The sequence below is a fragment of the Lemur catta genome, chromosome 11 (assembly GCF_020740605.2).
Source record: "Lemur catta isolate mLemCat1 chromosome 11, mLemCat1.pri, whole genome shotgun sequence".
Taxonomy (NCBI): Eukaryota; Metazoa; Chordata; class Mammalia; order Primates; family Lemuridae; genus Lemur; species Lemur catta.
In genome coordinates, this window is record NC_059138.1 from 78,110,821 (window position 1) to 78,125,291 (window position 14,471).

Sequence of the window (14,471 nt, forward strand, 5' to 3'; positions counted from 1 at the left end):
ACTTTTTTTTTTTTTTTTTGAGACAGAATCTCACTTTGTTGCCTGGGCTAGAGTGAGTGCCATGGCGTCAGCCTAGCTCACAGCAACCTCAAACTCCTGGGCTTAAGCGATCCTACTGCCTCAGCCTCCTGAATAGCTGGGACTACAGGCATGCGCCACCATGCCCGGCTAATTTTTTCTATATATATTTTTAGTTGTCCAGATAATTTATTTCTATTTTTAGTAGAGACAGGGTCTCGCTCAGGCTGGTCTCGAACTCCTGACCTCGAGTGATCCACCCGCCTCGGCCTCCCAGAGTGCTAGGATTACAGCCGTGAGCCACCGCGCCCAGCCATATATAATACTTCTGAATAATATATATGACATTTATATATTCCATACTCATATAACTTCTTTTGAGTCCATACTATATATACTGTTCTTGAATTTATCTTTATAGTCATCTCTTGGATTATGATTTATGGGCATACTGTGATTCTTTTTTCTTATCTTTTTTTTTTTTTCTTTTTTTGAGACAGTCTCATTTGTTGCCGGGGCTAGAGTGCTGTGGCATCACCCTAGCCTACAGCAACCTCAAACTCCTGGGCTCAGATGATCCTCCTGCCTCAGCCTCCCAGGTAGCTGGGACTACAGGCACGTGCCACCATGCCCAGCTAATTTTTTTTCTATTTTTAGTTGTCCAGCTAATTTCTTTCTATTTTTAGTAGAGATGGGGTCTTGCTCTTGCTCAGGCTGGTATTGAACTCCTGACCTCGAGCGATCCTTCCCCCCTTGGCCTCCCAGAGTGTTAGGATTATAGGCGTGAGCCACCATGCCTGGCCCATACTATGATTCTTAAAGTTCCACTATTAGATTTATTTAACAGTTCTACCATTGTAGTCTCTACAAGTGGCTTTCAAACTTTTTTTACCAAGACACACAGTAAGAAACACATTTTATCTCCCAATCTGTATTGTATATAAACATACAAGTGGCGTCATCACAGCTCACTGTAACCTCTAACTCCTGGGCTCAGGCGATCCTCCTGCCTCAGCCTCCTGAGTAGCTGGGACTATAGGCACGCACCACCATGCCTGGCTAATTTTTCTATTTTTTGTAGAGATGAGGTCTTGATGTTGCTCAGGTGATCCTCCTGCCTTGGCCTCCCAGAGTGTTATGATTACAGGTGTGAGTCATCAAACCCAGTCTTACATTTAGTTTTATGTATAAAATGGAAACTCATGTTTCATGAAACAATTACTGTCCTTTCTATGTGCAGTGTATTCTGATCTATTATATTGTATTCCTTAATTTAAAAAAAATGCTGGTCACCATCCTCTAAACTGATTTCATGACTCATTAAGGGGTCCCTGCCTGCAGCTGGAAAAGCAGCTAGCCTCTGCTGCGCTTTCTTGCCTTGGTAAGAAAGGAGTCAGGCGTGGGAGGGCAGGCGATGGTTGATGGGCTTGACCGTGCTGCCTGCGGCTCACACTGCCTCCCTCCCCTGTCACTTGGGTAGATGGAGAAGTGCCTGGCAGTGCTGTGCTGGTGTTCGACATCGAGCTGCTGGAGCTGGTGGCTGGCCTGCCGGAGGGGTACATGTTCATCTGGAATGGCGAGGTGTCACCCAACCTCTTTGATGAAATTGACAAGGATGGCAACGGAGAAGTCCTCCTCGAAGAGGTAACTGGCCTTTGCAGAAAAGTGGGAGGGACAGTGCTCAGGGAATCCTGTGGGGCCAGGGCGCCGGTTCTGAAAGTGAGGCCTCTCAGAGTGAGGACAGTGGCACCGGATTTCTCGTGGTGATGATGACCAGCACACTCATGTGCCAGGCACTTTACACACACCCTCGAAATTGAAGCTCACTTGTTCTCTGAAGAAGCCGAGCCGCTGGGAGGTGGTGGGCACACAGATCTGAGGTAGTTCTCGGTTCCTGGGTGCTCGCCCCGTGCCTGTGTGGTGCTAAGTGTTTTCACATGTGTTCTCCGGTTCAGCCCTCACAACAGCCATGTAATCATCTCTGTTTTTTAGAAGAGGAAACTGTGTACAGAGAAGGTAAGTGACTTGCCCAAGGTCACACAGCCACCCAGTGATTTGAGCCAGGACCACAGGCCCCTTCCTGGAGCTGGGCAAAAGCTCATCTGTCCCGTCCAGCCCTGGGGAACCCCAGCTCCCCACCCGTTCCACATCCAGCTCCCCTTGCTCAGGCTCCAGCCTTCTTCCCCCTCTCTCCTGCGTCGTCAGTATTTCCCGACTTCCGGATCTTTCACACTAGAAGCTGTTATTCCCATATAGAAAACATGGTGTTATTTTCCCTTCTCTTGATGTGTCTTCTCATTTCTTTTATTTCTTTGTTCCGTTTGCAGCAAAATTTCAGAATTGTCTGTCCTCCCTGCTTCCAGTTCCTCTCCTCCATTCTCTTTTAAACCCACTCCCGCCCGGCTTTGTCCCTCTATGCTCTGAACCTGCTCTTGCTGAGGCGACCAGAGCCTTCCGTGCTGCTGAACCCAGCGGTCAGTCCTCACGCTCCTCTCGTCCCCACACGGCCGGCTCCCGAGGATGCTGCTTTGCCCTCTCCCAGGGCACACCCTTTCCTGGTGTCCTGTCTCACTGGTGGCTCCTTCTCAGGCCTCTTCTCCGAGATCCCTTCCTGTCGGCGTGCTCTGGGCTAAGTGCTGGACTTTGGTCTCTTCCCTACCTTTATGTCGTTTCCTTGGTGGTGTCATCTGGTCCATACCCCGAGGACGTCCAGATCTGTAGCTCCAGTCCTCTCTTCTCTCTCCACTTCACACTCACACATTCAACTACCTTCTTGACGTCTTCATTTATCGAACCCCTGATATCCGTGCCCCCCGACCCCGAACCTGCCTCACCCAAAGCCTTGCCCATGGCAGTCAGTGGCAACACTGTCCTCGCACTGGCTCAGGCGAGAGCACTCAGAGATCTCCGCTCCTCTCTTTCTGTCGTAGGCCACGGTGATCCTTCAGTCCATCATTCTCGCTCTACCTCGAGCGCACGTGCAGAATCTTCCGCCTCTCGCCACCTGCACCCCAAAGCATCTTAGCCCAGTGCCTGGTGGCTCTATCCTGGATCGTGTCACTGTGGCAGCCAGAGTGGCCGTTCTCACACACAAGCCCCGTCACAGCCCCTTCTCAGCCCTGCAGAGTTCCCTGTCTCAGTGGCCCTCCACCACCTGCCCGCCGTAACCTCCCCGCCGGCTACGCTGTACCCCCCCCCCCCCCCCCCCGCCAGCCACAACCCCCAGCTGCTCTGTGACCCGCAGGGCGGGCATCCGCCTTGGCCTTGGCAACAGCCCGTGCCGTCTTCTCTGCACGGGAGACGCTTGGCCCAGATAACGGCTCCGCTCGTCCCCTGACGTTCTTCAGGCCTTTGCACAGGGCTCCCCTTCTCACCGAGGTTGTATCCCGACCACCGAATTTCATAGTTCAACCTGTTCTTTCCTGAATGAGCTCTACGTTTTCATTTTTCCCAGAGCATTTCACTTTGTAACTTAATATGTAATTTACTTGTTTATTATGTTCATGTCTAATTGTCAGTCTGTCCATTTGAATGCAAGCATTACAAGGGCAGGATATTTTTTTGTTTGTATATTGATGTATTTCAAGGGTCTAGAACGGTGCTCAGCACCTGGTAGACATTCAGGACATTTTTATTGTATGAGTGAATGCGTCTGTGCAGCAGCATTGTCAGAGGGTATGCTGTCGGGGGCGGCGGTAAGTCTTTGGTGGGGAACCAAGTGGGAAGAAGGGATAGCTCTGATGGCTGCTGTGTTTTGGCCACCTGGATCCTGAGGGCTCTTGGAGTCATGTAGTCCAGGAGTTTTTCATCTGCATCTAGAGGAAAAAAACCCAGGTTGTAAGTTGTATAGCTGCCAGGATTTGGCTATTTTGGGAGCTCAGACTCAAATTCCAGCCCCATCGCTCTCGGACTGCTGTGTTTCTGACCTAGGCCTGGCGTTCTCAGGTACCATATCTCATGGTCTGTCCTGTCCCCTTTCTGTCCAGTTCTCAGAGTACATTCATGCCCAGGTGGCATCTGGCAAAGGGAAACTCGCTCCTGGTTTTGATGCTGAAATGATCGTGAAGAATATGTACACCAACCAAGACCGGAATGGAGACGGGAAGGTCACGGCTGAGGAATTTAAACTCAAAGACCAGGAAGCCAAACATGATGAACTCTAAACCTGGCATGAGCCAGTTGGTGCCAGGGAATACGTGACACCACGCCACCCGTCGTGGCAGAACATGCAGTGAGGGTGCAAGGGTCTCTCGGAAGGTGCATCATTAGCAAGTAGTAGGTGGGTCACATAGTACCTGGTGCGTACATCGGGGTGGGTGGCTACGCATGATGAGAATCTTAGCCTGACTGCCAGGGATAGTAAACAAAATCCGTGCAGAGTGCCTTAGCATGGGATGCGTCAGGACTGAAAAGGCTGCACTGCCAACATTATTTGTGAGCCTTCTGGGAAATTTTGTTATTAAAGGAATATAGGGTTACACAGAAGTTAGAACCATCTTGGAGGGAAAAGAAAAAGTGTCCAGGGTGTCTACACAAAGAGGGTTACATTTTTTTTAATTTGCTGGTGTTTTAAAAATGTTCTCCAGACCGGCAGGAGAGGCAAAGAGCATGTACCAGCAGGGTCCCAGCTCTGGTGACAGCCCTACCTCCTCCTCCTGCACACATGCACCCACATACACACCCCCCCACATATACACCCACACACACACCCACATACACACACCCCCCCACACACCCACACACACACATACACACACACACACCCCCACACCCCCCACACACCCACATACACACACACATACACACCCACACCCCCCACACATACACACCCATATACACACACCCACATATACACACACACTGCCCCACACCCCCACCACACACTCACATACCCACACACACCCACATATACACCCCCACACCCACATACACATCCACCCCCCACATACACACACACCCACATACACACACACCCCCACATACACACACCCCCCCACATACACACTCCCACATACACACCCCCCCACATACACACACCCCCACATACACACCCCCCCACATACACACACACCCACATACACACACACACCCACATATACACACCCCCCCACATACACACACCCACATACACACACACCCCACACACACACATACACACCCACATACACACACCTCCCCACACCCCCCCACAGCCACATACACACCCCCCCACATACACACCCACACACCCACATACACCCACCTCCCCCCACACACCCCCACACCCCCACATACACACACCCACATACACATACCCCCACATACACACACACACACACCCACATCCCCACACACCCCCACATACCCACGTGCTGTGCTCTTCCAGTTCATCACACCCCGTCCTGCTGTGGTCCTCCCATTGGCACTGGGTGACTTGGAGGTTAAAAAGAGCCTCCAGGACAGAAGAAAACCGTGGGCCAAACCAAAGGTGTCTTGGGCCGTGAATCGAGAATTCGATTCTGCCTTTGCCGCGTGAGGCCGTCTGCTCAGCTCTTCCTCGTCCCCATCTCTCTTGCCCGTAGAGCGCTCTCTACTGTTCCACCCTGCGTTGTGCTGATTAGATAGATAGCTTAGGGACCGGCCTCGCTGGGCAGTCTACAGCCTATTTCACTTGGCCGAGACGGAAGTGTCGTCCCAATAGATGAGCCATTAGCATAAACAAGGTGACATTTCTGTGCTGCTCATTTGTGTCCTGGAGAGGGTGGTGCCCTGAAGGCTGGGGCCAGCTGCTGCGGGACAGCGATGACAGTGTACCTGCCTGCTGTGCCCGCCGCATGCAGTAACCACGTCGCTACCTTTTGTCCTCTGTTCCCAAGTGGTGTTGGCATTTACCCTGAAGTCATCAACGATTTTCCTTTTGCAATTGCTTTATTTTACTAATTTAAACTATTTTGTACTGATGTAGCCCTGAGATAGTTCATGAAAATGCTGTGCACTCTTTCAATGGAATGTTAGGAAGCTGATCTTTTCTGGTATAAAATATTGAATTATATTATCTGGTTTTGTGGCATTTATTTGAAGGCTGAGAGGACCCCATGAGAATGCACCATGCGGTCAGAGCCCCCTTGATCAAAATGGCGGACTCTGTTGTGTTTACTGAAAGGACAGCGCTGCACGGCATGGAGGGGGTGTCAGTCAGGGTCCTGGCCCCAAACAGACACCATCCTCCAGGACTCCCGAGAAGCTAAAGAAAGGACTGCAGAGGTGTGGGTGGGGTTCAGGGGACCAGGAAGGATGCTGAGGTGGCCGCGACAGCAGTGTCGGCCAGTACCACAGGAGACCGTTTCCACCCCTGGGCCTGAGGGGCCAGGATGAGGCGGCAGGAACAGTGCAGGAAGGGCTGCCTGGCGGGTGTCGCAGAGGGACACAGCCACCCCCAGAGCTGGTTGTCACTGCAGCAGAGGAGTGAGGGACAAAATGCCCTGTCTTCCCTGTCCCCCCACTCTCTGCCACCTGCCGCTGGCTCCCGTTAGCTGAACCCCATCTGAAGCCGAGGGACTGGAGTTCTCAGAGGTCAGCCTCTCGGGGTGCAGAGAAAGGTGGGAAATGGATCCGAGCTAGGGGTTGCGGGGGGAGCAAATGGAGAATAACTGGCACAGCCTAAGAAAAATATGTATCTATATAGGATTGTTTTTTAGAATCAAATGTTATGTTTACTCTTTGCAGAAGCAACTTCAGGGAAGCCAAGGAGATGGCCACGGCCTTCCTGGCTGCTGCCGCCCGAGACGCTAATGTTCTTGGTCCTCTTCCCCCCAGCCCACAGTCACTCTGTTTCATTTAACAGAATTCCTTAAGTATGTGAGATAGACTAATACTCTTGCTTCTTGCTAAATGGAATTGCCCCTTGGGATGCATCCGACCTGCACTTCAGTGTCCTGACGCGTCTCCATGAGATAAAAACCTGTGCTTATTCTCTGCCCCAGATTTTCATTTGTCCCTATTTGAATTTCTTCTCTGGCTGCTTTCCACAGTAGTGGAGACAGGTTGGCTGAATGAGGAGTACATTTCTTTGGGGAAATTAAGATCGTGGGCCTTGGAACTTCAGGAAGAGAGGGCACCCGAGGCCTGCCGAGGTGAGTTGAGACGAGTGCTGCCCGGGCACTTCCATTCTTCCCACTGCTGAGGACATTCGATTACCTGTGGCTGCATCAGGCACACGAACCTGTGTGGGTGGGCAGGCTGCTAGGCTGGCCCCACTTCGTGATGCTGCTGCAGCGCTTGCTTATTGTATTGCATTGTGGTTATGGGTTATAGCTCTGCCAGCAAGGCCGTATTAATAAGGGGCCAAATATAGGATGGAGATGCCATAGCACTTTTCTTAATCACATTTTGTACCCAATTTCTATGTGGCCTTTTGAGGCAGCCTGGACCTTCTGTACGAGCAGCTGTTGATAGGTGCTATATTAAGACCACCTAACTTATGACCTATACAGATGTTGAACTTTGAGCCCTAAATATGAACTCGGTCACTGGTGCCTAGTGTGGGATTAGAGTATCCTAGAGAACATGACATGTGAGTATGCATATGACACCTCTAGGCCACTTGCAAATGTAAGCAGTCTGCACTATTTTGTTACTACCAGGGAGTTTTGATCTCTGATTATTTAGGAATTTATGTATTTCAAAATGTTTTACTTAAAAGATAGAAAAAACGCCTGTAATCCTAGCACTCTGGGAGGCCAAGGCGGGTGGATCGTTTGAGTTCAGGAGTTCGAGACCAGCCTGAGCAAGAGCGAGACCCCGTCTCTACTAAAAATAGAAAGAAATTATATGGACAACTAAAAATATCTGTAGAAAAAAATTAGCCGGGCATGGTGGTACATGCCTGTAGTCCCAGCTACTCAGGAGGCTGAGGCAGGAGGATCGCTTGAGCCCAGGAATTTGAGGTTGCTGTGAGCTAGGCTGACGCCACGGCACTCTAGCCCAGGCAACAGAGTGAGACTCTGTCTCAAAAAAAAAAAAAAAAAAAAGATAGAAAAAATGACTTCATTTTGGCAGGGACATTGTCCTGACTGTAAGACTACACATAAGCACTGGTCCCTGCCCCCATTTCTTACTTTAGTATCTTAGGTTTCTACCAACAAAGTTGCTTTTTTTGAAGCCTTTTTCCCTTGGCTCTGGGTTTTTAAAAATTTAATAATACTGTTCCTGATATCACCTACAGATATAAAGCTTTTATACTTACTAAGTTTGACTGTATGTGGTCTCCATCCTTAATGTTGGAATTTTGATTGTTCAGGGGATTCCTCCTAGCTTACACTGGTCACATTTAAATCTTATTTAAACACAGAAAACACCCAGATTTATAGTTCCTGCCAAAATTTCTCCTTTGAGCTCGTCTGCCTATATGGAATCTTCTCTTGTGCATCTCACAGGCACCTCAAACCTTGTATATCCAGAATAGCATGTCTGTTCCCCTCCTAGGACCTCCCAGCACCTCCCCCCAAGCCTGTTCCTCTCCATCTCTCCTCACACCCATTTGTTCAAAGCAGACAGCAGCAAACCCTCTGTTCTCTCACCCCACACATTTATCCAACAGCAGGTTTTGTCAGTTCTGTCTCTAGGCTAGGCACGGTGGCTCACACCTGTAATCCCCACACTTTGGGAAACCAAGGCAAGAGGATTGCTTGAGCCCAGGAGTTCTGGACCAGCCTGGGCAATAGTAAGACCTTGTCTCTGTAACAAAATTTAAAAAAAATTAGTCAGGCATAGTGACATGTGCCTGTAGTCCCAGCTGCTCAGGAGGCTGAGGCAGGATCATGCGAGTCCAGGAATCTGAGCCTGCAGTGAGCTATGATTGCACCACTGTACTCCAGCCGGGGCAACAGAGCAATATACCCCATCATCTCTAAAAAATAAAAAATTTAAAATTCTGTCTCTAAACTTTTGGAAATGACCCACTTTTCTCCAGTTCCACGGCCCCAGCCCCACAATTTCTAACTGGAACTACTGCAGTAGCCCCTAACAGGTGTGCTTGGGTTTATCTCCACCGCGCCCCCCCCCACCCCCCTGCCCATTTACCACGTGGCGGCAGAGTGATCCTGCTCCTCCTTTGCGAGGAGAGAAAAACCAAAGTTCTTAGGATTTACAAAGTCCTGCATAATCTTGTACCCATCCACTTCCCATCCATCATCTGATGATATTCTTCCCTTTGCTCATAATGCTGTTAAACCAGCTCTCAGTTCTTTGAGCACCCTGAACTCTCTCACTTAGGACCTTTGCACACACCGTTTCCTCTCCTTGGAATAGTTCTTTCTCCCCCAACTCCTCACATGGCTGGCTCCTTCTCATCCTTCAGGCTTTGGCTTAAATATCACCTCTTCAGAGACGCTTCCTCTGATCACCGTCTCTAAAACAGGCCCTTTGTTATTTTTTTCATAGCATTTGTCACATTTATAATAGCTACTCTTTCCTCTTCTGTCTTATCCATTGGGAATGGAAGTTACAAGAGGGCAGGAAGCAAGTCTGATTTTGTAACTATTGTTTCTCTAGAACCTAGAACGTTGTAGGGACTTTATCTTTCTTTTTCTTTTTTTTTTTGAGACAGAGTCTCACTCTGTCATCCTGGGTGGAGTGCAGTGGTGTCATCCTAGCTCATTGCAATCTCAAACTCCTGGGCTTAAGCAATCCTCCTGCTTCAGCCTCTCGAGTAGGTGGGACTATAGGCCCACACCAGGACGCCCAGCTAATTTTTCTATTTTTAGTAGAGACAGGGTCTCGCTCTTGCCCAGGCTGGTCTCAAACTCCTGAGCTCGAGCAATCCTCCCACCTTGGCCTCCCAGAGTGCTAGGATTACAGGCGTGAGCCACCGCACCCAGCCTGTAGGGACTTGTTGAATGAACGACTCTTCATTTAATCCTCGCCTCTAGTTAATACCCCACTTTACAGATGACAACACTAAGGCTTAGAGAAGTTAGAAACTCACTCCAGGTCACAGAATCAGACTCAGATCCAGGGTTGATTGATTTCAAAGCCTGTGCACTTTCTATCTTATCTATGAAACTTGTACTGAAACTAAGCAGCATGACTGTAGAATCTCGAGGTGACCTTGGAGACGTTTCAGGATTAGTCATTCAAGATCACATTTATTTTTTCCTTGCTAATTCTCCATAGGGTGTGCCAAGGAGAAAACCCCGAACCTGAAAGCTGGTTAAACAGACCTTTGGCAACCTAAGTTTTGGTGGCTTAAGACACCGTGGAATGTAGGTTTCTCGTGAAATCACTCTGGACAGAGCTAGTATTACTGACAGTTGTGTTCTTTCCTCCCCTAGTTTCATCAAAATTGTTACTTCTAGCACTCAAAACTGCTTTACCTCATAAAGTAAAATTTAAAGTTGAATAAAACCACTGACTAATGCCAGGCTCTTTAGAGAAATGTGGTAATGACCATACACTACCAATGTTCACCGTGACTGCAAAAGATCCTTCCATTTCATTGACTCAACCAGACACTGTACTGGGGGATCTAATAACATGGATGGACACAGCTAACAATACTGAACATTGTGTTACACTGTACTGAATGCATATATAAATATGAAGTGCATGCACAAATGGAGCTGAGCATATCTAATCCTCACAGCTCTAGAGGATATATCATTATCTTTAATTTATAGATGCACAGACTGGGACACAGGTTAAATAATGCGCTCTGGTCACACACTTAATGGCTACATTAAACTGTTCTGAAAACTGAACTCAAATACAAATATTTTAAATATTAGTAACATCAGGTGGCAGTGAGATGTGATAGGGTCACAAGCATTTAGTGGAAGAGACATAATAATCAGGTTGTCATGGAAGAGCCTAGAGAGTACATGTTCCCAAGGCATTCGTTATACAGGGGGGTAAATGAACCTACAGTCTTAGTAAGGGGCTGAACCATGACTAGAATGCAGGTCATGATTTCACTATTCTTTACACTTACACCACACAATACACTTATTTAAGGAAGCATATTCTAAACTCCTTTGGGAAGTAGCCAATATGACAAGTTCTGACACCAACACAGGATGTATGTAAAGAGCTATCACTAGAGCGGTGATTCCTAACTGTTTTTCTATGTGAAAAAGTCTTGCAGGTAATTCTGATACTCTTGCAACAAGTTTACTTTTGAGATTGATTTTGAAAATACCTAAGCAGGGTCTAGTTTATGTTTTGCCATTGCATGTTTTGTTTTATTATTTGTTATAACAAAAGTAGTAGTGGTGGAGGGTAAGGAGGGGCATCCCCAGGAAAAAAAGGTTTTTTATCATGTGACCTTGCCTTCCTGCCACATCCGAGTGGACTAGAGATTGCTGATTGCACATACTGGATGGCCAAAACCAGTCAGATCATGCTGTGTGTGCATCAGAGCTCGGATGCCATAAGCAAAACAATTAGGTGCCCATAGGATCTGGAATTCAAGGGTTATCGTCAGGGTCAAATTTATCACAATGGCAAGTCCAAACCTATGAAAACCAGTTAGGAGGCAGCAGCAGAGATTTGGGATAGGAAGTCAGGTGCAGAGAGAAATGTTAGTTCCTAACTTCACAGTACTACCAGTTTTAGTCACCATGAGATCCAGCTCCACTTTGTTTACTGCCTGTGTTTGTTTCTGAAACTCTGACTTTAACAATAAAGTGCTCTCTTTTACTGATGTTCTCAATGGGGGAAAATAATTTTCATAGGTATCAGTATTTTCTGAAGGACAGATTAAATTTTCCCTGCAAGAATCTTATCTTTACACTTATAACGTATAAATTTTGAAAGCATTCAATCTAAATAGTCACTATGACATCTAACAGGTTAGTGTTAAAAAATAAATAGTCACTATGACAAGGAGATTAGGAGAAGGAAGGAAGGAAGAGAGGGAAGGAGGAAAGAGAAAACAAAACCAGGGCAGGTGCTCAATAAATATTTGTTGAATCAAGGAATAAAGACAGCCTTGACAACAGAATTAAAAAGGCTTTTCATTTCATATTTGTTATCAGTGCTTCAGTACAGAACGTTTTATAGTGATTAGTGACATTGTGAACACCAACTTTTTCCAACACTAAGTACCAGTCTTTTCTGGTAAATATTGATTGACCCCAAAGTAACCAAACATAACACAATTTCAAGAGACGGTGATACCATCAGCACAGTAACCCAAATTACAAACATGGCAATATTTAAAATCATGCACATTATTTCATAATACATCTTTTTAAATTTTGACAAAATTTCCTGGTGTAAAAAGACTCCTCAAAAACATGATAACATTAAACTACAAAACTCATTTTGGAAAAGTAAGGAGTTATTTTTCTAATTTTGGCTTTAAGATTTTTTTTTTTTAAAATCGGTTAAAAAATATAGTGAGGAGTGTGTTGAGAGAGGTGGAGAAAAATGAGCTTCCAGTTGGTGGATTCAACATGTCTGAAAATACTTCAGTTATGTAAAAGGAAAACTTCAAGAATAAGGATGTATTATAAATAAGAGTCTTTCAGCAAGATGAACAGATGAGCAGTTCTTGCATCAATTGCACCCATGGGAGAGAGGTCTTCTTGAAGAATGCTTGTTTATAGAATCTTCTGTAAAATAGAGTTGGCTACCTCCAGTGATTCATCTTGCACTAAAACAATATCATAAGAGTCCATGTACTTTTCTAAAAGCTCATCCACCTAATCAAAAGAAGAACAAAAATAAAATGAACATGCAGGGAGAAGCAGCAAATGATTCCAGTACAGATATCACTGTTATGTTAGATATGTGGGACAAAATATAGTAAATTAAATTCACTTTCATAAAACCTTTGAAATGAAGAAAAATCCTTTAAAACTTTAAAGAGTCACTGACACTGAAATTTTTCCACATGGTAGCTTTTATCCCCAAAATGATCTTTCTCCAGTCCAGTGGTTCTCAACTGGGATGATTCCAAGGAACATGTGGCAATTTCTGGTGACATTTTTGATTCTTACCACTGAGTGCTACTAGTGAGTGGAAGACAGAGAGACCTCCTATAGAATATATACCTTCCCTTCTCCCAATACCTATAGCATGCATGTGTGTACCAACTCCTTTAATCATCACCAAAGTAAAAAGGGTAAAGAATAATCAAAATGTCTGTGAAATAACTGCTTTTCAGGTACCTTTGGCAACAATTACCTATGAAGTTTCATCCTAATTTTTTCTTAGGAAGAAAGTTAAATTACAGATCTTTATACTTACTCTATCATTTAGATATCCAATTTTCAGAATGTGTTCAACATTGGCTACTCCATCTGCCATTCTTAAGTCTCCCTGAGAGTCTCCCAGCAGAATTATGTTGCTATTGTCTTTTAGTTGATTAAAATAGTCTGTATTCTTCAAGGCACCATCATGTTTGTTAAACACATGAATTAGTTCTCCTTTAAATCCTTTGAGTACTCCCTATAAAAATATAAATTTTTTGAAATAATAGGTTTTGAAAATTCTATTTGTTGGAGTTTCATATTTTGTAAATTTTAATAAATGTCACTATTATTCACCATATTTGTAAATTTATCTTTGATATTAGAGATCTCAAAGCACTTAAGTCCAATCACATTCATGATAGCTAAGAAGGGCCCCAGAAAGTCAATGACTTTTTAGGGACTACTTTAAGTGGTAAAACAAAATGAGTTAAAAACTCAACTTTTGCTTTTCATTTTGTACTTAACCAAAATATTCCATCTTATGTATTTCATAAGACACTATCTTAATTAAAAACTTTGGTTAAAAAACGTCAGTTCTAATTCACTTTTTTTCCAACTATGAATGTTAAGTTTTCAGAGTTGCTGCATTAAATTACCCTAAAAATTTTACTAATTTTATTATTAGTCTATAGCTTGAGGAATGAAAATTTAAGAAGGGTATATTGTTTTTAAAAATGGATTAACACTGGGAAAGATGGAGAGTCCCATAGTAGGCATATCAATGTGGCCTAATTTAATGAATATACATTAATAAATTTACATTATTAAAATATTTTCAGATTTTAAAAGTAATTATGAAGGATGATTTGAGCTGGGCACAGTGGCTCATGCCTATAATCCCAGCACTTTGAGAGGCCAAGGCAGGAGGATCACCTGAGTCCAGGAGTTTGAGGCTGCAGTGAGTTATGATGATGCCACTGTGCTTTAGCTGGGGCGACAGAGTGAGACCCTGTCTCTAAAAAAATAAAATAATGATTTGATATTCTTACATTTTCATCAAAATCCATGAAGTTGGACACAACTTTGACATTTGGATGATAAACACCAGCTTGACGGATAACCTCCTCTAGTACATCACCGATACCAGCTGAAAATATGAACACTGGGATACTGTGTTGTTGGAGCTTATCGAAGAAATTCTCGTATCCTTCCCTGCAAGATGTAGGTACAAACTGATGGTTAAAGAGCAAGATATAGGCCTTTTCACTTAGAAGTTTAAAG

The 14,471-nt window shown here is 45.4% G+C and overlaps 2 protein-coding genes across 8 annotated transcripts in view; one reads left to right on the plus strand and one right to left on the minus strand.

The window, feature by feature from the left end:
- FKBP9 (FKBP prolyl isomerase 9) overlaps positions 1 to 4,735 on the plus strand; it is a 40,924-nt gene extending 36,189 nt beyond the window's left edge. Inside the window, exons 9-10 of one of the 2 annotated variants that reach the window (XM_045564579.1) lie at positions 1,499 to 1,662; positions 2,949 to 3,220. In XM_045564579.1, the coding sequence (XP_045420535.1) occupies positions 1,499 to 1,662; positions 2,949 to 3,185 (401 nt within the window). In that variant the 3' untranslated portion in view covers positions 3,186 to 3,220. Of the gene's footprint in view, positions 1 to 1,498; positions 1,663 to 2,948; positions 3,221 to 4,004 lie in introns of those variants that run through there. The other variant, XM_045564580.1, reaches the window with a different exon arrangement.
- A 7,248-nt stretch (positions 4,736 to 11,983) lies between these two features.
- Positions 11,984 to 14,471, minus strand: part of NT5C3A (5'-nucleotidase, cytosolic IIIA) — a 57,932-nt gene continuing 55,444 nt past the window's right edge. For all 6 annotated transcript variants that reach the window (XM_045564588.1, XM_045564586.1, XM_045564583.1 and 3 more), the window contains 3 exons: positions 14,240 to 14,402; positions 13,246 to 13,446; positions 11,984 to 12,698 (listed from right to left, as the gene is read on the minus strand). In XM_045564588.1, coding sequence (XP_045420544.1) covers positions 12,597 to 12,698; positions 13,246 to 13,446; positions 14,240 to 14,402 — 466 coding nt within the window. In that variant the 3' untranslated portion in view covers positions 11,984 to 12,596. The remainder of the gene's footprint in view (positions 12,699 to 13,245; positions 13,447 to 14,239; positions 14,403 to 14,471) is intronic.